Here is a 22709-nt window from a genome sequence, read left to right as displayed (position 1 = left end):
GTCCTCATTCCCTTTCCACACTGTCGCTTCCCATCCGCTTTCTCAGATTTCCCTTTTTATTTAAATGTGAACTAATGATCACTCTTGACCCCATCTTCACCCCTTTTCCCCAGAAATACAGCTCAACTGGCAGTCTCCCACACACCCCGGGACACCCGTTAAACATCAGTCCAGTCTCAAAGATATCTTCATCATCTTCTCTTACCCTAATTTTTTTTTCTTTGTCCTGAACAAATCTTCCTTTGCCTCTCAAATCGTTACCCTTGTCTTGTTCCAGTTGTTCCATTCTATTTTTCTGTCCACGTTCATATCTCACACAAACACACACATACACACACAAAAACCCTCTCATCACTCAGTCATGTACTTTAGCCATCCATCTCCCACCTTTGTAGATGAGAACGTCTTAATATGTCCCAAAGACCATGAAGATTCAATTGGAATCACATGTTTTAGCTGGACTGAGAATTTCACCCATTATAAATAAGACATCAGTTCGGCAAATTCAAGTATTTGAGGGCCTTCCACGGTCTCTCAAATAACTTAAACTAAATTTGAGCCATGTGAGATTTATAGAAATGCATATTTGTTTATGTGAGTATCAGGTTTATTGTATTAGCTGAAATATTGTTATCTCCTTCACTGGATTTTTGACACTTATGAGATCTAGCAGCAGGATTTATTTTTGCTTTTGTAAGAGTGTTGTATGATTTCACGTTTTTTAATGGTTATATCGACTAATAACTTGTACTCACAAAAAATAACTCTTCATCGTCACCCTCTCAATTAGACAAGAAGTATTATGTAAATCTCTCCTGTCTCTCTCTCTCTCTCTCTCTCTCTCTCTCTCTCTCTCTCTCTCTCTCTATATATATATATATATATATATATATAAATGTGTGTGGATATATTTTGTTCAGGACATGCCAAATCAAAGTTAAGCAGGGAGTGGGACATGAGGGAAAGAATGAAAGAGGGTTCACCCACCCGAGATCAGCCAGCAGACACAGTACATGCATTTGTCTATGTGTGTGCATGTGCGTGTGACAGTTGACTCCTGTCTGCCAGATAAATGTACATTGCAAATGTGTTCTACAACTAAGGCCAAATAGCCACTCAAATTAGATGTGATTAAATTCTCCAGTGTGATTCGGGTTCAAAAACTGTTTGTAATACTAATCAGCGCGCACACACACACACACACTCAACAACACCATGCATATACAATCACTGGCTGTAGATGTTGGAGTCAAAGTTTACTTGCAGGCTAATCATAATAATGCCCCTTTTTATTGTTTTAGGAAGACATCGCTCAGCAGCGTCCTGCAGAACCACTCGGTGAGCACCCACAGGGTGACAGCTTTGTAATGTGCTCTGTACATTTAGAGACTGGAAACAATTTAGTTTGAATTTAAGTATGGCAGCCACTTTGGTTCAGGGATTTCATTTTGTCAAGGTCCCAGCGTCGGTCAATAATTTTTCCGTCAGGAAGTCAGTACCTTTGCTTGGCAATTTCATCATCTTTTAGTAGTGAAATTGTCAACATACAGATGGTTTTTTTCTTTAATAGAGCCCTTGTATATCTCTAAAGTTGCTGTAAAGCAAGGAAGGATGGCAGCTTAGAGAGAACTGTTAAAAAAAATAAAGTACAAAGAGGTCAACTCCAGACACACTTATTGTAAATTGAGAAATGTATTGTTAGGATTTCAGCACATTTCAGTTTGTGGCTGTTATCAGTGTCATCATAAAACACCCAGCAACCAGTATTTAAGAGAGAAAAAAAAAGAGGTACTGTATGTTCAAGTGCAAAGTAGTAAAAACTACTTAATCATGTGCAGCCACATACATACCAACCAATGGGGCAGCTGAAGTGGTGGGATGGAGTGTAATGTTATATGGCATCAAACCAAACCAGGCTGCCGAAGAAGAAAGAAATGTATCCAGGAGAAATGTATCCATGGGTGACACCAAGTTTGGCCCATAGATAAGAGAAGTACATAAAAAAGGCTGGTGCTGAAATTTGAATAACAACTGCACTGCCCCTGTGTGATGTAACACAAGTCCACCCATACAGCAATACAGTTTAAAAAAAAAACTATACTTCAAAAGACTAAAATGTATGAAAAGGAGCAGCAAGGTGCACTCTGAGAAAGTCCAGTACAATGAATGGAGGTGAAACTGTCATTCATGGAAAATGTAATATTTTCATTGCTTGTTTAATCTCACCAGTGGATTTTCTTAGTTTAGCTTCTAATATTCGATTGAATTTTTGCATGTATTGTCATCAACATACCTGGGCATGCCTTGGTTTTAAGCAGAATTCTAAAGAATATCCAGTGACTTCTAAGAGACAATTTACAGCAAAAAGGTGGTGTTCTAAGTAATAGCACAGCTAATTTAAAACTAATTGTGACATTGATTATCTGAAAAAGACATTTCAATTGTTGCTTGAAATAATTTGTAGGTCAGTTCATTTTAAGGTAAGATTTCCTGATCATTATGGCCGTAGTTGTCATATATTTTTGGATATGTTCACAGATCAAATAATAAACCTCTTGGTGCCCTGACCTTTTCACCAATTTTTTGTTTTGCATCAAATTACGCACCTCACTTCCTGTTGATTATATTCAACAGTCTTGTCTTAATCCTTATTGTGGCATTGTTATGCAGTGAAATTGCCAGAATAATACAATTACTTTTGATGGAGTTGCAGTGGTATTTTGACCCCAGAAGATACATTTCTCAAGCTACGTACAAAGTTAATCTTAAAAGAGATAAGAGGTGTAGCTGTGAGTCTGCTTGGATGTGATTCAGCAGTCTGGTGTAAAGATGGCTATCCTGCAAGTATGTTGGGGCTGTAAATCTGACTGACTGTTTATGAGCTGTGACATATTGTGCTGCATTCCTTGACCATATATGACTGTGTGCATCACCTCTTCATTCTATATAACAGAGCCCAAGACGAAACCACTAGGATTGCCATGTGTCATTTTCTAAAATGCTCAATTTATTAATGATTTCTTAGGTCGCCCAGTGGTAGACTGAATGAAAAGAGACGTACCAGATACTACGTTGGCGTTTGATCTGTGGATTTTTTTTTTCTTTTTTGCCCCCAGTCGATTTTCTTGATGGGATTCTTGAACTTAAAGAATTTTTACAGTGTGAATGGTCAGGTCAAGTAGAATAATCTTGTAGTCTACAGCAGTTGCAAGTCCAATGTAGGTCGGTATGTGTGTTCCCATTACAGTGAGCATTAAGAGGAATAACAGTGGAGGTGTGGGGAGACGAAAACTGTCACATCGGTCCTACTCTGTGATTAATGGTGCGATTAGCTGCTCCAGTCCATGTCAGAACCCACATTCATGAGCATACAAATACATGCACAACATGCAAGTACATACAATCACACAGAGGCCTATTAATGGCCTTGAATGGGAGAATCCAGATGCGGCATGCAGATAATTGTTCTAAAAACACAAAATGTGGAGTCTCAGGCCAACAGGACTTTATTCTGAGTTCGGCATGTTTATTTTTGCAATTTAGTTATTTCTGCAGGGACTTAAATCATGGAATAAAAACACCACCGTTGCAGGTCAATTTTTAATAAAGACAAAAGTGTATTTTTTTTAATGCACCCTCCCTCCCCCTTCTACTACCTCGCACCTCAAACAAACCCACACATTACCTTTCTATATTGGTTTAATGATTGATTAATGCCATTTTACAGCATGGAGTTAAGCTGTCATATTTTGATCTTACTTGAAATGCCTTCAAGGATTCTTGCAGTGACCATTCACAAAGACTTTACGAAACAGGCAAATTGTAGAGACAAACACAAGCAGAGCAAAATCTTTTGCCAATTGTCTGCTGCATGTCGTGATGATATTTTACAGCCAGTGACTAAAGTAGTGGAGGTGTGTTTGGCTGGCTATCTGTGAGAATGTTTCTGCTTCTGAGTGTGTTTACAAGAGTAGGTAGACAGTGTCGATCGCAGTTTGGATTTACAACATCCTGCTTGATCGTGAAGAAAAGCATCAAAGATCTTCTCAGAAGAACCAGACTTCTCTGTAAATGTTACACAAGACATGCCCTTCTGTCCTAAATTTGTACATCTGGTTGTGTGTATGATGAAAGTTGGCTTTGTGTTTCCTCTGCACCTGTAGACAGTCATTTACTGCCACCCCCTCAGTACACTCCATCCAGTCACACACACACACACACACACACACACACACACACACACACAACAGTGTGGTAACCAACAGTGACAGTGAAAAGATGTCATATCCTCCTCAGCCTACTCTATTAGAGTATATTATGCTATTACATACCCATGAGTCACAATGAGATACCACTAATGCAGCACTTAGCTGACCACTTCAAAGATGTCTGCTTCTTTTCTGTGGAATCTCTGTCTGGGTTTAAGGAGCTCTGGTATGAACGAGCTTGCTGGGACATCTCTACATGGACCACAGCTGCAGTCTGAATACTGAATCTGTGTTTCTGTGCCGTGCACCTGTCGCTTATTTGAAGCATAAACGTATTTTTACCTGGGCTAATATAAACACCTTGCTTTGGAGATTTTGTTTATTAATACAATTTGTGCATTATTCATTTATAATCCTACTAACCATATTCTCACCACCTCAGGCAACAGGCTTTGCTGGCAGCCATCAGCGAGAAGGATGCAAATATCGCCCTGCTGGAGTTATCGTCCTCTAGACGCAAGAAAGCCCAGGAAGAAGTGATGGCTCTGAAGAGGGAAAAGGACAGACTCATGCACCAGCTCAAACAGCAGGTACATACACCACATGCAGTCACCAAGTTATTTATATGTGCCTATTAAGAAGAATGTGATTTACAGCACTCCTAGTCTAAAAGTTCTTGTCTGCACATGCATCAGATGGAACGTGGTCTTTTGGACACAGTTTAGGACCAATTCTGGCTCAGTGAATCAAAGCAGGACTACAAATTAAAACCTGCTGGAAATGCTGAGGCATTGCTTGCATTACAGCAACCTCATGTCAAGACTTCTGAACTTTAAAAACAGAAACAGAGAGAAATTAATAATTTGTGGTTGTTAACAGAATACATTTTCCCATCTCACACCACTCTTGCAGCGTTCAGTCATCAGAGGCCTAAAAAAATCTATTCTTTTAACAATCATGTTGAAATCAGTTATTAGATGCACTTAAGTTACATGCATAGGTTGGTGTCATTGATGAGTCACTGGTGTACTTTTCTGTCTGACGCGTTCTGCCCAAACAGACACATCCCATTACTCACGTATACCTACGCGCATGCACACACACACGCACACGCACACGCACACGCACACACACACCTTTTTCCCATGCTGCCTTCCTATCAATATGACCTGGAGCTGAGGAAGGTATGTGGGTCATTAAGGTCTGGTCAGACCACATCAGTGACTGATCTAACGTGAATGCTAACAGTAATGAGCTAACAGCAGGGATGCTACGTGTACGGTCTCCTGAGTCACAGGGGCTTCTGGGAAAGATGGTACGTTTAAAAGTCAACAGATGCAGTGGCTGGTTGTGCATGGAAGTGTGAACCTTTGTATCTCGTAAAGGGTAAACAGTTCCTTGGGGGTGCAATTTCATTCAAGGAATTTCAAGGAAAGCCTATTATCTGTTTATCGTCATTTGATGCGTCATGTTTTCCCGTTGGGGAACTAACAGTTATAGTCCACCTGATGATGTGACGAGCTCTAATTGCAACGATGTGGCCTCTGGGTTTGGAGCAGAGAGGAGAAAAAAAGAGGTAGACTTGCAAAGTGAAACAACGGAGGAGGACATACTCAAGTGTTTTTGTTCTTTCAGGCTTGTAGGTGAAAAGCAAATTCCCAGAAAAGTCCTGGGTGCAAATCTGCATATTAATCCTACATCTGAGTAGTGCAGTTAAAGTTTTTGTTTGTTTTTTTGTGAAGTGCGGTGGTTCGAAGTTCTTGCGGATAGTCAGTGTCATACCTGTAGTTGATAAATTGACAGAGCAATTTTAGTTTGGAAAAGCTTTCCTGACTATAAATCTATAAGCTACTCAAAATGGAGCCACCATAAGAGCAAAATTTTCACCATCTGAAACAAGTCAACCCTAAAATAAAAGTTAATTCTGGGTCACAAGAGCCATATTCTGTATATTTACACTGTGTTGCTTCAGCATCAGGATCTCTCGCGCGAACCACTATGAAATGTCTTTAAGTTTGAGTTGCTTTAAATCATGAAAAGTTTGCTTTTCTGATGGCCTCCTTTTAAGCAGCTTGTAGCTTTAGCTTGCCCATCGGGGAACCATCTGATTCTCCAAACAGAGACCAATATGACAGCCGTCAACTGCAGGTAAGATACTGATAAGTAATATGTATTGCACACAACACCAATAATAAAAATAAAAATAAAAAAACTTAAACTGTAAGATGTGTCCTGTAGCACACACACAGTCATATGGACACTTACTGCAACGACTGATATGGAGGGACTTTGTCACCTCTCTGTGTTTCAGAAAGCATAAAATGAGTATTTCCGAAAGATAATCTGTACATTGCTACAGTTCTTTCCATCATTTCAAACTGTGAATTCTGTGGGGGTGGTTTTGCTCAACATGGCACACTCTGTCACAGACAAACATGTCAAAGTAGGGTGCCGTCCTCAACAACCTATGGCGGAAGGAAACTGACAAGGAAATGCCAAAGAATTATGGGACTCCAAGTCTCTTAGGAGAAAGCTGATCCTGAGACAGCAGATAGATTTACAGATAGCATTGCCCTGTCTGACCTCCCCACATCCCTCTTTTTTAAATATGCGTGTTTGTGTTTGGATATTTGTGTGTGTAGCAGCAAGTCTAAGACAAACTTTTCTTTCATTTACTTTGCTTCCCTTTGAAGCAAAAGTCTTTTTCCGCACAGACAACCACACATATACAAACATACAGATACTCATATGTAAATGTAGTGTTTAGAGTTCCTGAGGAGAGTCTGAACAAATGTGTCTCCCGTATGGGAATTCTCTGAGTAGTTCATCCAAGTGATGGATGGCTACACATCAGTGAGGCTTTGAAGCTGAGAAAAAATGAGTTTGGAAATCTCAGAGGCGTGTCTTTTCTCTGACTATTTCTTTCTTTCTCTTTTTTTGGACGCACTTGAGCATCCTTCCACTAATTACGGGTAACTTACAAGGCCAGTAGTGCTGGGTCACTGCTTCACTCTATTTTCTACTAAGATAGAATGGTAATGATGCACATGCACACAAACACCAATAAACGTGATTAAAAGTGTGTGTATACATGCTGTAAAACTTGTGCAGCCTCTCCCCATCTGCTTGTTTGTTTAAGGCCTTTTTTTTGTCAGCTTCCTGTGCCCATATGTGTTAATCCAACCCCTCTCTAATCAGGGCAGGCTTGTGATTTACACAGAGGCTTGTGTTGAGGTCTTGGATGCAGCTGTGAGCACAGCAGTCGCCGCTGCCATGTTTACACCAGCAGCTGCACATTAATACACTTGCAGTGATACACACAGAGCACAGATATATGGTCTGTTTTGCTGAGAGATGTCAATGAAGAACTCCGCTCTTGTCAACTCGCAGTCGTGCCACCTGTGTCTGTTAAACTGTCTGTGATCTACACTCAGGCCTGGAGGCCATTAGCTGTTGTTTACTCTGCAAAGCTACTAATTAACACTAATTAAAACACACACATTCCACCTCACAGGCTTTTTATGTGTGAACACCTTTTTTACACATGCATGCAGGAATATGTCCGAAGGAAAAGAGTTGATGAGTGTACTTTTCTGTACATATGTGCTACATGTACATGTGTTTCAATGCGTGGCCAGTGGTGGGCTGTCCTTACCACACAACAGGAATCTTCCAGAGGCAATTCATCATTTTGTTCGTTTGTGTCTCAGTTCATTAAATGTTAAATATGTGCACACACAAGCACACAGGTTTAGATAGCTGGCTTCTTATACTACCAAATATGGTAGCTATTAGATGAGCAGGAACAAGTTAGATGGTTCTTATTGCATTAGCAGCAATGACTAAACAGATGATTCTTTTTAACCCACTCTCAAAGATTATTTTTTTGAAAATGAGAGAAGTGGCGTAGAATTTTTAAGGACTTCAGAGGATTCTACATTGAAGTGCCACCAATATGTAGCGCGTAGCAGTGCGGGAGTTTCATCAGCTGCGTGGTATATGCTCCTTATTGCCCTGGCTTCAGTGATATGTGACAGCTTTAGCTGTTGAACGGAGGCCAGCCCAACCTAGTCACACCTGCTAATGTCAGTACCCGAGGCCTTGCCTTTAACAGCACTAACTACTGGTCTCTGTCTGAGACTGACCCCCTGTCTCTTTTGGCCTCTCGCCGCCTTTTCAGTGTTCTCACCTTATCTAAGCTGCTCTTCTCCAATTTAAACTAATTGCTAACCTCTTTAATACCAGCCACATCCTCTCCTGTGATCCTGACTGGCTCGTTTCCTCAGTCATTAGGCTTCAGCTTCTTATCTCAGCACTGATGTCCCTAGGCTGCTAACTACTGTAACACCATCTCCCTGCTATCTTCACAGCTGACTCAGGCTATTTGCCTCTTCCTGCCACGGCTGTCTCTCATTTAAACTAGGGAAGCCACAAGACTTTGGATGAGAAACAATTGCATGTCTTTCCTTGGCGTCATCTCTATCCCATACACAATCCCACCTCTGCAATCATGCCTGCCCTCAGGGGAAGCATCTACAGTTAAGGGAATAAAGCTGAGTCTGTCAATATATCTGCACCCACTCTGTCTCTGTCTGTCTCTCCAGCATTCAGCCTCACTGCAGTGAAGCTGATTGCTGATGTTAGTCAGCCTACACTGTTATCTCCCTCTGAAGCAATGATGTTGGCAGGATGACAGCCTCTTCCACTCACAAATACACACATATGCACATACACACTCCCAGTGGACACAAAGTCTCACTTATCCATTTAAAGGCATCCAGAAGGATACATATTTTAGTGTAATTTTAATCAATGACATCTAAAATGAGGTTGCTTCATGCAGGCCAGAAAGCCTGTGGCCGCAGGCTACACAAAGCACTAACTAACTGTACTTACGAAGATTTGTCTAATCAAATCAAATCATAATCTGCAATATGGATGACATTTGACAGACTTATGATATTTTCATTAGATGCTCCGACTCGCACAATTTATGATCTGTCAAATGTTGTTAGCAGCACAGCTTTTATCATCTTTGATGGCTTTCAACAGACTTTAACTCTATCCACAATTTCTTCAGCTAAATCATTCTGAGTCCCAGAGTACATGTTCATGAAACATATAAGCAGTGTTGGGGAAATAAATGAACTTGTGTGCGTTTGTATGTTACAATAATGCATTTAAAGTTTATTTGTTGCTTGGTTCTTTTTTATCTTCTTTTGCAGACCCAGAGCAGAATGAAGCTGATAGCAGATAATTATGAGGAAGATTACATCCATCCCCAACATCATCCTCATCATTTGCACCACTTGCATCCAACAAACGTGCATCATCATCATCTGCCAAGAGGTGGCGTCCCCCATGCCAACCACCGACCCCCTATGGACCAGGTCTGTATAACTGTGCATGCACAGTTGCACACGCGTACAGATGCTTACCTTGAAATAGTTTGGTGAACTTTGTGCTTGTTCACACAAGTTGACATGTTGTGGCCTTTCATCTTGATGCCTTTAAAGTCGATGCAGATTCATATTTGTCATCTCCACCACGAGTCTGTTGTGGTCTGACTCGACAGCATAAAATTTCCCGTCTCCCATCTCTGTCACTTCTAACTTAAACCCCAATACCTCCTGCCAAGTCAGAGTTATTCATATCATTTAGATAAGAGGCCTGAAGGTGAAACCTGCCAAATGACTGTTTTTGATTTATGGAATTTGAACAGTATGTGAGATTAGTTTATATATCATTCAACTCTTAAACAAGCTCCCTTCTCTCTGAGTATAATATCAACACTGCCCTCAGGACACACTTAATGTGTCTGAAGAGAGCTAAAAAACAACACAGTGTTGTTTTCAGCACAGTAACTGCATTGTGCGAGCACCTAAGTCTGCATAAGCATGTGCTTCTATGTGCTTGGATGCACATGGAAATGCACACCTGAGTATTTGTTTATACCATGTGCCCAGATGAAACCGCTTACAGGGAAAAGCAATCTTCAAAGAAAAACAAAGAAGGTTTCACTGTCTCTCCATTACCTCATAAAAAGCTTCTTGCTATTTGAATGTAATTCAAACTCATCACAGCTCTATTGTTGTGATTGGGGGGATTCCAAACTCTGAAAGTGTGCATGTGTCTCAGGGTGTGTGTATGCAAGTTTAAGATTAATACCAGGGAATTTCCACCTGAGTATAAATTCCTACATCTGATGTACTTAAAATGCACTATTGCATGTTTCTAAACTTCATAAATATTTCTGAAACTGCTTTCTAAATTGGAGTCAAACATGAACTGGGGTTCCCCTGTGCTTGATAACTTTAAAACGCATGCACATGGTTGAAGATTCCTCAGCACTATGCAGCAGGACTGGGTAGCTGGTTTGAATCATTTTAAGCCTTTCATGCCTTTGGAGGGACAACTTTTGATTCCTTAAAGAATCAAAGGGTTTGTATTTGATTGACACCCGTATACTTTTTCTTTTTCACGTCACATACTGTCTATTAGCGTAGGGTATGTGAGCTCTTTGAAATTCATTGGATCCATTTCAATTTTCTGCTCTTGCTCTATTCGTAAAAAAAAAAAACATTAACAACAACATGTGTTTATTCCCCTTGTATGCGTGGGTTCTCTCTTCAAAAAACGTGTATGTTAAGTTAATTGATGATTCTAAATTGATCGAAGGAAGTGAGAGTGAGTGTGCATACTGTAGTTGTTTGTCTCATTTCTCTTTGTGTGGCCCTGTGATGGACTGGCAACCCATCAAGGGTGTATCCTGCCTCTCACCAAATGGAAGCTGGTATAGGCTCCAGCCAGCCCCCGCAACCCCGAATTGGATTAAGCAGGTATAGAACATGGATGGGTGGATTTGCTTTGTCCCCTGGCTATCAGACAACACGAGTGATTTTAGTGAGTTATTGTTGTTTACTTGGAGATGACTGGACGAGTGAGCTTTGCCAGTCAGATTTACTTAGATGGTTAATTTCTGGAAAATTCAAAATGAAACAGACCACCATGCTGTGTGAACTATGCAAAAACTTAGTGGCAGCATGACGAGTCATTTCAAGCACCTTACATGAATGTGTGTACTAATGTGTGTCTCTGAGCTTCAAATATGACTCATAGGCATTCAGTGTGTGTTTGTTTGTATGTGTTGATGCATGTACAGTTTGCCTGTGTGTGTGTGAGAGCATATGAATGTAGTGCAGATAAGCAAAGTCACATCTCACATTCACTATTTTATCTCTAATCTCTCATTTCTTTTAACGGTCTTTTACATTTTGTCTGAATTTTATTAATTATTCTATTTTTCTGAACACCTTTGTCTTACTCTCTTTGTATTTCAACTACTTTACCTGACCTCTTTCTTTTTTGTGTGATACATACATCCCCTGTCTTTTTTAACCCCTTCGAGTCAACAGTTTACCCCAACTAGGTCATTCTCTTGCCTACATCTTTCCCCTTTCAAATTTAAAGTGTGGCCAGACCAGTGGTTTACTGCACTGTCGTACCAGGACCGCCACTCAAAGGATGATTGATGATGATAATGATAGTGATGATGAAGACGCTCTTGATGCACACCCCAGAGACCACAATGCCTTTCCAAGATGCAGCCAGTGCCACGAATAACATAGCAGTGACCACACATGTCCATTTTTCTGCATTTGCCCTTGAGTCAAAACAGACACACACAGCTGGTGCATTCAGAACACATAATTGGACATGCATGCACTGGTACACACTTCAAAATTTTCCAAGGAGCCAAACCTCATGTCATTCATTGCTTGTTGCGAAAGTTTGCGAGAACATCCCAGTCGTCCAACATTACTCCATGTCCACTATTTAAGTTGTGATGAACCTGGTCAAAGGACAGGTGAAATCTAATTGGAGGAGACGTGCACAGGGAGAGTATTTACCCTCTTAAAATGCATCGAGGGTCTGTGTCTCAGCATGGAGTGTGTGCAGTTTGATGGGCATGTTGCGTTCATGTTGTTCTCATTTAGGCATGCCAGCACCACTGCAAGATACTTGGCAACAACCAACGAAAGGAAATAGAAAACAGCCATAAAAGGTTTATCAGAGACTGAATTATACGGCCTTTTCTTTTGGTTTGTTTTTCTTTCTTTTTTCTTTCTAAGTTTTAACATGCTGCCTGCTTCAGGTTTATGAGAAATAGCACATGGTATTTGGTCTGTTCTTGTGCATGTGTATGTGTGTTTGTGTTTAACCTGGCAGAATGAGAGGTTATAGATCTGTCTCTGTTTACTGGCCTTGTCACAGCCATTCATTGCATGTTAGCCTTTAGCCTCTAGCATGTTCCATTTAAAAAGTCTTCATATCTATAGCTTAGCTGCTTAGGTGTAGCCTACTGAGTTTACCAAGCTTGTCATAACTGCTCAGTTCAACAAAAGTCACTGTGGACTGCAGCCAAAACTCTGTCTTTTTATTTGCTCTGGTCACATTAGCATAGACTCTGCTTTCCCGGAGCCTATTTTAGCATTATGCAGGCAAGGGTTTGATTGTAGTGAGCTGCCAGTTCATGCTAACCATCATGATGTTAGTGTCTAAGTCAATTAGCTTTCTTGTTAGCAGGTCTCTTGTCTGCACAATTTCAGCCCCAAGGAAACCTCTTATGTGTTTAGCTATTGGATTTTAACAATCACACTAAGGAAAGCATCTCATTATATCATACCCAACATCTCTGAAAAAGATCATGGACAGGATTGCTTTCATTAAGCGTCACAGCGGGACTATAAGATTCAACAATGAGTATCGACTTGTAAAGACAGAACCACTGGACCGGAGTTAAACTGTTAGCTTCAAAAGGAAACGTTTGCCACAGAATTTTTATACTTAAAAATAAACAACATGTAAACTGATGGATAACGGATGGTTAATGATGTTTCCTCTGTTTACTCACAGGATGATGAAGAGGGAATATGGGCATGAATACTGCTACCATGGGAACCTGCATCCATTTGCTCACAGTAAGTTACTATTACATATAAACATTATACTCATTCTAGAGTTTATACAGTCCTTGTCAGGGAGTAGTACTTTGTATCTTTTTCAGATTCTTTAATGGATTAATCTTTGCTTCCTCAGTGGGCTTGAGTAACCGTTTTGTAGGCAACATTGATGGTACCACTCTAACCATGGCATTACCCAACTCAGAGGGACAAGAGTGAAATAGATACTGACTCTGTTTCCATTAGTTGTGAATTTAAGACGACTGAAAAGCGTCTGTTGATTCAGAGGATTATGGGTGATTTCTGTGAAGTACCTATATGCTGGTTGTGCAGCTTGTGGTGCATGCACTCTGTAGCTCTATAGGTAACTATGTGATTAGACTTATACACACTCAGCAGCCCAAAGTGAGCCCACCGGAGCCCTTAGGTGATAAAAATGACATGGTGAGAGAAACCAGAGATGGATGCATCTGCCTCTCTGCACACTGATTTTTCTGTCAAAGTAAAATTTTACATGCTACCCCACCCCGTTGTGTGCCAGTGTGTGGGTTGTTAATTGCAAAACAATGCAGAACAGTTATGGTGTCTTTTTTTTAAGGCTGCGAGCTGAAAATGCATAAAACAAAGAATGCTGAGTCATAAAGCATAATTCCTGTTCGGGGGGTTTTATATCGAAGCCCCCCCATCGACTCAGGATGCCTTTGAACATGGCCATGCAGAAAGTGGTCTGTGCTACGAGGGTTATGGTTTCCTTGAAGCTTTTGTGTGTGTGTGTGTGTGTGTGTGTGTGTGTGTGTGTGTGTGTGTGTGTGTGTGTGTGCATGGCAAAGAGAGATGGGAAATTTATAAGATAAATTTAAAGATGGATATATAAATGTACACGTGAGGAATGAGAGTCTTAGAGGGAGAGGGAAAGGTTGCTTTTGTATTTATATGGGAAAAAGACCAGCATGCTACAATTATAGTTTCCAGTGCATCTCATTCTCTTCCCCAGTAATCCACAGGTGGACCATCAAAAGCAGATTCTGTCTCAAACCTCAATGTCTTAGTTGTCGTGCACTTTGCCCCAGCCTTTTGCTTTTGGGATTAAGAGTTATATGACTTGTGTGTGAGAGAAAATGGTTTGTCTTCTTTAAGTGTGTTCAGCTATGATCGTTGTACATGCGTTTGCAAGTGTCTGTATGTGTTTGTCTTCAAGAGAGTGTTGCTGAGCTATACTGTGCTGGAGCAGCCCACATAGCCTATAATCCAGTCCATGTGTGCTGAGAATGCAGCAGTGTCAGGATTCACTGTAATGAAACAGACCACACTGCCCCCTTTCTCTTTCTCTTTTCGTCTCTCCATCTTTTTCCATCTCTCCTTTTCTTTCCACCTATCTCAGAGCTTAGCTTTACTCTGTTTTAACTCATATTCCTCTAGGTGAACCTGGACTTGGACCTGCGAGTAGCCCACCGGTTTAGTAACAATCAGATATCTTGATGTGGAGTGTATTCGTGTGTGCGTATACGTGTGTATATTCGTGCTTCTTATCCCAGCCTAATAGAATAAGCCAGGCACATTAGCCTTCAGTGCAGAGTGGTGTTGTGGCTAGCAATATCAGTGCTGCTCATCTATCCACTCCTGTTATTTTGGCAACACGCAGCAAACGTGTGTTTGCCATTCTCCATTGGAGAACAGATGGGAGCCATTCAGTGGTATGTAGCTACAGTGCAATAAGGCCCGGGCTAATCCCCATATCCTGTCCCTGAGTGAGCCCTCCCTAATATGAGCAAACAGAGATGACAGCATAGATAGACAAATAGCTGGGAATCTGTGTGTCTCTGCACATGTGTGTATGATAGATTTCGTTTGTGTCTCTCAAGGATAACCTTGAGTCACAGCACTAGGCTACAATTTGAATTCCTCACACACCTAAGTGCTGAGTGTGAGTTGGCAAGTTTTAGTTCTAAACATCCAGGTGTGTATTTGTATTGGCTAGCCATCGCTCTGTCTTACAGGATACTGGACTTTGATTGGCTTATTTAGGTTGTGTATGTCCTGTTGTTGATTGCAGAGACTGTGGTCACCCTCCCATCCCAACCTCTCTAATGAAATAAGAATGTTCAAAGACCACAGGAGATGGGGATGGGAAAATAAGATAAAAAAAGAAGAACCTGGAGCCAAAAGAAGAGAAACTCAGTTGGAGGACAAGAAATTCTGGAAACATAATGCTTTCATCCCACCGTGAAGTTGTTTGTACCATATAAAGCAAAAAGAGGCTGAGAGGCTTTCCAAGCAGGCACATCAATATGTTTGTGTAAATATGTGTGTGCATGCGCAAATACATGTGTGTGCAAGCAGAAGGGAGAAAGGCCTTGTTCAGGTTAAAACAAGTCAAGAAAACTGCTTTCATTTGCCCGTGCGTGATGCCAATGAATGTCCCACTCTTGTGTACACAAAGTAAACTCTGAAAGAATAAACAGAAAACTGAACTAGGGCTGCAAATTCTCAATCCCATTTGTCATTCTAAATTACAGTTAATCTAAGGTGTAACCAAAATGTTTGGGCTTGCCCCTCATTTCCGATTGTTTTAAGCTCCTTTCTTTCTACCAAACCTGAACTCAAAACTGACCTCTTTGAAACGTCTAATTAAAATTGTTAGGGTTAAATCAAAAGTAAGCAAGATGTTCTGAATTTCTAAAGGTACGCACACATTCAGTCGCGTTTCCATAACTTCAGAGGGAATAGCATTCTGTTTCTCTGATGACTTGTTCCTTTCCATCCGTGCTTTCTGTCTGCAGTCTTTAGGCTTCGATCGGAATTCATTCTGTTAAAGAACATTATTTTTCTCACGACATACTGAGCATAGTTTAAGTTGTATATGACTAGTGATAGAAAAAAAAAGGATAACATTTTCACATGTATGACGTTTGTCAGTTCTAAGAGTTTTGCCCATAGTGTATGATTGTCCTAAAACAATTAACGGGTAGGCTTCATTATAGATGCTTGTTCATTTGTGGAACAATGTTTTGTTTTCTCTTGCTGGGTTTGCTTGTTGATGATGAATAACAAAATTAACTAAATGCTGACTTTTATCTGGAAATTCTTTATATGGAACTGGGGCAGAGATGGATGTATAGATCATTAAAGCTGTTCCGTAGAACAAGGGCTAAATTTGTGAGTTAGAAGTCAGTTTTCCTATGACAAACCTCTTAATATTTCTCCTTCGCAGAGAGGAGACAACTCAAACAATCTTGTTGTGCATTGAATTGATATTCAAATATACAGGAAGTCAGTGAAGTGACCTTGGGAAATCAGTTGAATGGCAGTGCTTAGTTATCCGTCTCTTTGTTCAGTTTCATGTTGTTAATATTCTTTCAAACACTTGGTCGAACCCAAGCTTTAATTAGCTGGTTGAGTTAATCATCTTTTGTTCATTTTAATTGAGGTTGTCTTCCAAAGAAAATGATGCCAGCAGTTTATGGAGTTGCAGTGCCACTTTTTCTGCTCTGTTTGCCAGGTTGAATCTTGGGTGTAAACAGCAATTACCTCACACATTAATTACGACAAGCTGATAGAACATGTTGAAGTTCCCCGAAGGCGTATTTTTCCCTTCTTATCAATACAACTCAGTAAGCTTTAATGAATGCGTTGCTCTAGTTCTGTATTTTGCAAACAGTCAGGAGTCAGTAAAAGAGATAATCGGATCTGTATGAAAATTGAATTTGATTATATTGTAAAGTCTTGGGGCAAAACTGAACACCTGCCACCAAAAAGAAAACAAGTACATTAAACTTAAGAGGCTGTATTTGTTATTCAGAACTGTTTATGAGGAGAAGTTACACAACACTCTGTTTTAAAAGCTTACATGTAATTGAAAAACTTTCTTCAAGCCATGAAAACGCCTCATAAAAAGTTGATAATCTATCAACTAATGTTTTTACTTACTTTAGTGTCGAAGTCACTGAGCCCAAGATATGTGTACATTTTTAGTAATGTTTAGGTAAATTGATATTTCCTCTTGTGAAGCGTTTCTATGCCATGTGTCTTTGGTCATCGGTGAACCATAGCTTAGAGGTCAGAAGAGGTGTCTGACCGAGGCCATCCTTCAGCCAGCTGTCAGTATCATCAGTCTGTGATGTCAAAGGTTGTTCCACCAGTTGAACATGAGTGGAGAGCAGTTATTAACCCAGAAACACCTGAGCACTGACCCTTGTGCATGCTGCATGTTGGAACTGAAAGAAGTCATCTGTCTAAAAATGCACAATGCATCAGAGCCAAGACTGATAGGAATTTGGCATTCTGCAAAAAACGATCAAATACTGTGAGATGGGTGTTCCATCAAACCTTGGCTTCTTGTTTTTACTATAGTAATGTGGCATCATGATTGATTTGACAAGAACATATTGCTTTTTAAACACCTTGCAGAATGTCACTTTTAAGACGGCAAATGATGAGCAGCAACAGAATTGCTTTGTCATTGTCTGCATATGAAGTTGTAGACAGACAGAACCCAGAGACACTTCTGCCCCAGCAGACAAGAGGAGGAGGAGGTGAGGAAGAGAGAGAAAGAACAAATGACGATGTTGTGATGCAAACAAGTTTATTCGTGTTTCCTTTTTTCTGTGGTTTTTTTGAAGTTGAAAGAGGGAGAGGACAGTGAGACACCTGATGTCTGCATCTTAAAGCATTTTGTCTGAGTAAGCACCGTTTTCCCACCCACAACACACTCATTACACACGCACAGACACGGCCACACACACATCAGCTCATGCAAACCTTCAAGTGTGCAGTAGCACCTAATAAATGGGTTTATTTCTGTGATCACAAGGAAATCCCGACCTATCAGTTCTCATCCATGCAGTGAGAATTAGCATGTGCGTGCTGCTTTTATAATCAAAATGAATCCACAAAGTCGTGTGTGGGCAACTTTGGGCGTACTAAAATATGTGGATCTGAAGAGCTTTGCAGCTAATTGATTGTATAGGTCCCGCCTCTTACATCACTCAACTGCCTGTAATGGCTCACTTGACTGTGAAGATAGTGGTAGAATTTAGAGGTTTGTCTTGAAACCATTTTGTTAAGCACAAAAGGCTGGTCTTTCATCCAAGGCCCCCCTTCTCAAAGTCTGTCGGTAACACTTTTTGATAAGGGTAAAAATCAAATATTTGAATATTTGATAAAATGCTGGAAGATTCATTCCTTTTGCTCACCATTACTGACATATGAACAACAGTCTTTTCAATAAGCTCAATGTTGATGTCAAGAAATATTTTAGTAAATTTTGACCTTTCTATGGTCTGATGAAATCAGTAGTCAATTAATCATCAGTCAAGAAATGTTTACTCACAGTTACATCACACATAAATGAATTCATATAAATTAATTAGCTGCATTTTAATAAAAAAAACAATGTTTTAGTTGAAAACCAATTAATTTGTTCACATATTAATCGTAAATGAGATATGTGTGTATTCCTTAACTGATGATCTATTAACTAATCAGACGAGCGCATGGAGTTTTGATCATTAAATAAGGTTGAGAAACAAGATTTTATGATAAAAACCTATTTTAATTGATGCATTCAGTTATTATGAGTCATATGATCTAAGTTCAGCAGTTCTAAGGTCAGTTATTTTTATTATAATTGCAAGGTATTACAGAAGAAAATATCAGAAGACTTCTTTCTCTAATGTAACAAAACTGTAATGACATAGCGTTTTTTAATATCTGCTCCACAGTTTACCATCTAAAATTCATAATTTCATGTAGTTTTAGATTATGATCTTTCACCCTGAATACTGGTGTAATCTTGTTTGGATAGGCTTAAACATGTTAATAGAACTTAAAAACTTTAATTCAAAATGATTATTTCAACGTGAACGGTTTGTATATAATATAGGTATGTAAGCTGGAATACTTTTAGTGAAGTGTTTCATCTCTCCCTCTCTGTCTGAACATGCCAGGTGTAATTCTGTCTGTGTCTGTAACCTCCTCTCTCCTCCTCTCTGTGCTCACTGTGCAAACCAGCCCACAGCCATAAATCAGTACACCTCAAACTGTTGCTGTTTTTCCCCTCTCCTACCCCGCTTATTCTCTGTTATATGTTTTATCGCTTATCTGCATCACTTCTTCAAATGCCACAACCGCAAAACATTTTCCAGTATTTTGTGGTAAAGTGTGATGTTGAAGACAAACTGCAAAATAGATTCATCGATTAAAATACCTTCGGCGAGCTCACAGTGTGCAGCCAGGTGTGTGCGTGAATGTCATGTGTATGTGTGCGAGTAAACGAAAGATCAAGTACGAGAAAAAGAGAAAGAAAGATGGAGAGAGAGATCCTGGCAGGATTAAAAGGGTGTTTTCTGAGCTTATTGGGATGGCAGCACACAAAAGCCTTTCCCTCAGGAGAAACATGCACCTGGGGAGGCTCTCTGAGTGCTTGCATGCATTTGTGCGTGAGTGTGCCTGCAAATCAGACAGAGAGCGAAATGATTGTGCATGAGAGAGCTTTCTGTGGGACGACGTGCAGGTCAAATCCCCTGTTCATGCTGGATTACTTCCTAAAGAGAAAGTCTGAACATCCACAAAGCCGCACTGATAGAGGGAGGTATCAGGATTTGGAGACAGGGAAAAGGGAATCCCAGTCTTTTCACTTTAAAGCTGTTATTTTCGTCAGACTTCCTGTACTCTCCTTGCTCTCTCTCCCTTTAAAACACACATGCACAAACACACACACACACACCAAAAGCACTAAAACAGCCACACAGGCTGTGCCTCTGTTGTTCCCCACACTGCAATTTATTTCTCCTTTTTGAACACGCAGACCCACCCCCAGGCTGTCAGTCATAGACGTGGCTGCTGCTCCAAGGCAAAGGAATATATTCAGACTCAGAAAACAGGAGGTGGGAATGTGAGTGGTGGGGGCTGCCCCAAACTTGAAGACTCACACCTGCTGACTTTATTATGTGACCGCTCACTGAGAGGATGTCGCACTCTGCAACATACTGCACAGAACTTTTGATACGCCAACCAAAGCACCACTGCAAATACTTACACACACACACACACTTAAAGTACCTAATAGAAAGCAAATATTTATGATCAAGATTGACATCCGCGGAAACACTGTGGTGGAGAAATAACACTAAATGTATTTTATTAGGTAATAGCAGAATGAATTTCTCTATTTTCTTTCCCCATTATAGGAATGCCTGAGCTGCTATTAGACACTCCTTGTAGAACTGAAGAGGGAAAGTAACAGGAATTTACTTTTTTCTTCTCTCTGAATCCCCATCCAGAGTCAGTGGAGAGGCTTCATAACTTGAGTTATCTTGAAACTGCTGTAATAACATCAACAACCTTTGGACTGTCATTCAACATTAAGAGTTGACCACTAATTAGGCCTCGTATAACAGTAGGCTGCAGTTTATTTCTCACATTAGCTGAACACGTTCCCAAAACTTGTCTACGTTTAGTAAGCTTGCAAAAAGGCGAGATGTCTCATGTTTTTTGGTCAAAATCCCAACATTTTCATTTGTGTGACCAGATAGGATCATTTATTTTCCTCAAATAGGAAGAGATTCTTTATCCGTGACCTTTTTAGACTTGTATAATGTCTGTTAGGCTACAAATTCAAAATTGGGTCATGGGCTTAATGTTGCACAGCACCCATATGACATGGCCAGTAAAATGTTTTAAAGCCCATGAGTCTTAAGGTTACAGAATAAACTTCTCATTTGGGCCCCTCACAGCTAAAAGCATGTATAAACTCAAGACCCAAATGAAAGTCAGTCCAACTCAGCTCAGCTTGCTGGGGTGTGTAGTGTTTCCAGTCAGGTTGTGTTTTCCAGTAAAACTTTAGAATTGGATGCCAGAACGACCTCTCTCTGCGTCACCATATCTGCTCAGACAAGCAGATTAGTGCTGTAACTGCTCAGTGTGTCCCTCACAGCTAACTTTTGTCACTGCTGCTGCCATCCTCGGATGTCAGACCGGTGGGCCAGGTTGCTTTACATGGAGTACCTTTGGAATGCCCCACACGTACATATTTCCACACCTATGTATAGAACGTACACATGTGCAACAGAACTCACTCTTTTTCCTCCTCCTCCTCTTATCTGTGACTGTGGAAAAGCCACACTTGTAAGATGACATTCAGCAAAGGATTAGAGCTCGTGTAAGACCCTCCTCGGCTTACACTGCCACTGCCAAGAAGGGGTCCATACAGCCACACTCTCTCATGCAACACTGTTCACACTCTGGCAGAGCCACAACTGCCACATGCATGCACATACATAGCCAAGCACTGACTCACTGGGCACACACACAGATCCCCTACCCTTGTTGTTTACAGCATTATTGCTTCAGACCTAAGAAAGTATACAGTATTTGCTTAACAAACACAGTGATGCACGCACCCACAAGATCACAAGCATGCAGACATACTGTTTTGTACTCTCTGAAACAGAGTTGTACTCGCCATTGATGAGACCAGACACAGATGCCATCTGTCAGCTGTGGAGTCATGGACACTCTTTCACCCCCTCCTACCTACTCACACAAATAAAGTACAACTCACTTACACTACTGTTGAGACTGGGGGTAGATTGAAGACAGGCTCCCTGCATTTTAGTTGTGCGAAGGGCAGACATGGTCAGGACCGAGTTAAGATGCTGCTGTATATCTAGGTCACAGTGTATATGTGTCTCATGTTTTTGTGCATACCTCCAGGGATTTATTCGTTTGGTCTGGAGAGGATTCTCAATGGAATGCATTTTGATTGGGCAAGACTGCGATCCTCTACTGATTGGTTGTTTATCCCTGGGCCTCAACTTTGGTGGTTACTTTGAATTGATGCATCTCTCACTGCCTTTCCTTCGCTCCCTGCTCTTTTCTTCTCTTTCTCAATCTCCATATCTCGCAGAGTGCCGCTGGCTGTGTGTTTGATGTGAGCGTGTTTGACTGACTAAAACAGAACCAGCAGTGCCCCGCTCTGTGTTTCTGCTGAGTTAGCCTCGCTCAGTGTAGAGGTGGCTGCCCAAAGTATCCTTGGGAGTTTTTTTTTTTTATATACTACAACATACTACTAGAACAAATGTATTATCTGAGTGTCAAATTTTTAACATTAGTGGGGTTTCTTCAGCAAAATCTATTATTCATAGAAACCACACTGCTCAAGTGTATAATGTGTTTAAACCAAATAAACTTACAAAAGCTTTGTCTGAAATGACACAATATGACACTTTACTCTAAGTAACCTGCTTGAGCAGTGTAGAGATTTAAAATTAGGCAATATTTAGATTTTAATCAGGAGCCTTTGCTTCAAATACTATAGATTTTGATCCTGATAACTATTGTGTAGACACAATCTGCTCTGGGCCAGAAAAGGGTTGACAGCATCCAGGTTTATTGGTATCATGCCACTGCTGCCAACGCACTGTGTCTTTTCCTGTTTTATGGTTTGATTATTGACTATGGTTTGAAAAAGTCCTAACTCCTATTTCAGTGACACCACAGGTGTTTGACATAAGAAAATCTCAAATAATTCAAGAAATAT

At 40.5% G+C, this 22709-nt stretch overlaps 1 protein-coding gene across 5 annotated transcripts in view; it reads left to right on the top strand.

Annotated features, from left to right (window-relative positions):
• LOC142390960 (ERC protein 2-like) overlaps positions 1 to 22709 on the top strand; it is a 158170-nt gene that overhangs the window by 106918 nt on the left and 28543 nt on the right. For all 5 annotated transcript variants that reach the window (XR_012770501.1, XM_075476862.1, XM_075476863.1 and 2 more), the window contains 3 exons: positions 4651 to 4798; positions 9434 to 9598; positions 13125 to 13189. Coding sequence is in view for 4 of the 5 variants with exons in the window: in XM_075476862.1 (XP_075332977.1) it covers positions 4651 to 4798; positions 9434 to 9598; positions 13125 to 13151 (340 nt within the window). In the remaining variant the exon portion in view is untranslated. The remainder of the gene's footprint in view (positions 1 to 4650; positions 4799 to 9433; positions 9599 to 13124; positions 13190 to 22709) is intronic.

The sequence above is a fragment of the Odontesthes bonariensis genome, chromosome 10 (genome assembly GCF_027942865.1).
Source record: "Odontesthes bonariensis isolate fOdoBon6 chromosome 10, fOdoBon6.hap1, whole genome shotgun sequence".
NCBI classification, from domain to species: Eukaryota; Metazoa; Chordata; class Actinopteri; order Atheriniformes; family Atherinopsidae; genus Odontesthes; species Odontesthes bonariensis.
This window is presented reverse-complemented; position numbering and strand designations above follow the sequence as displayed.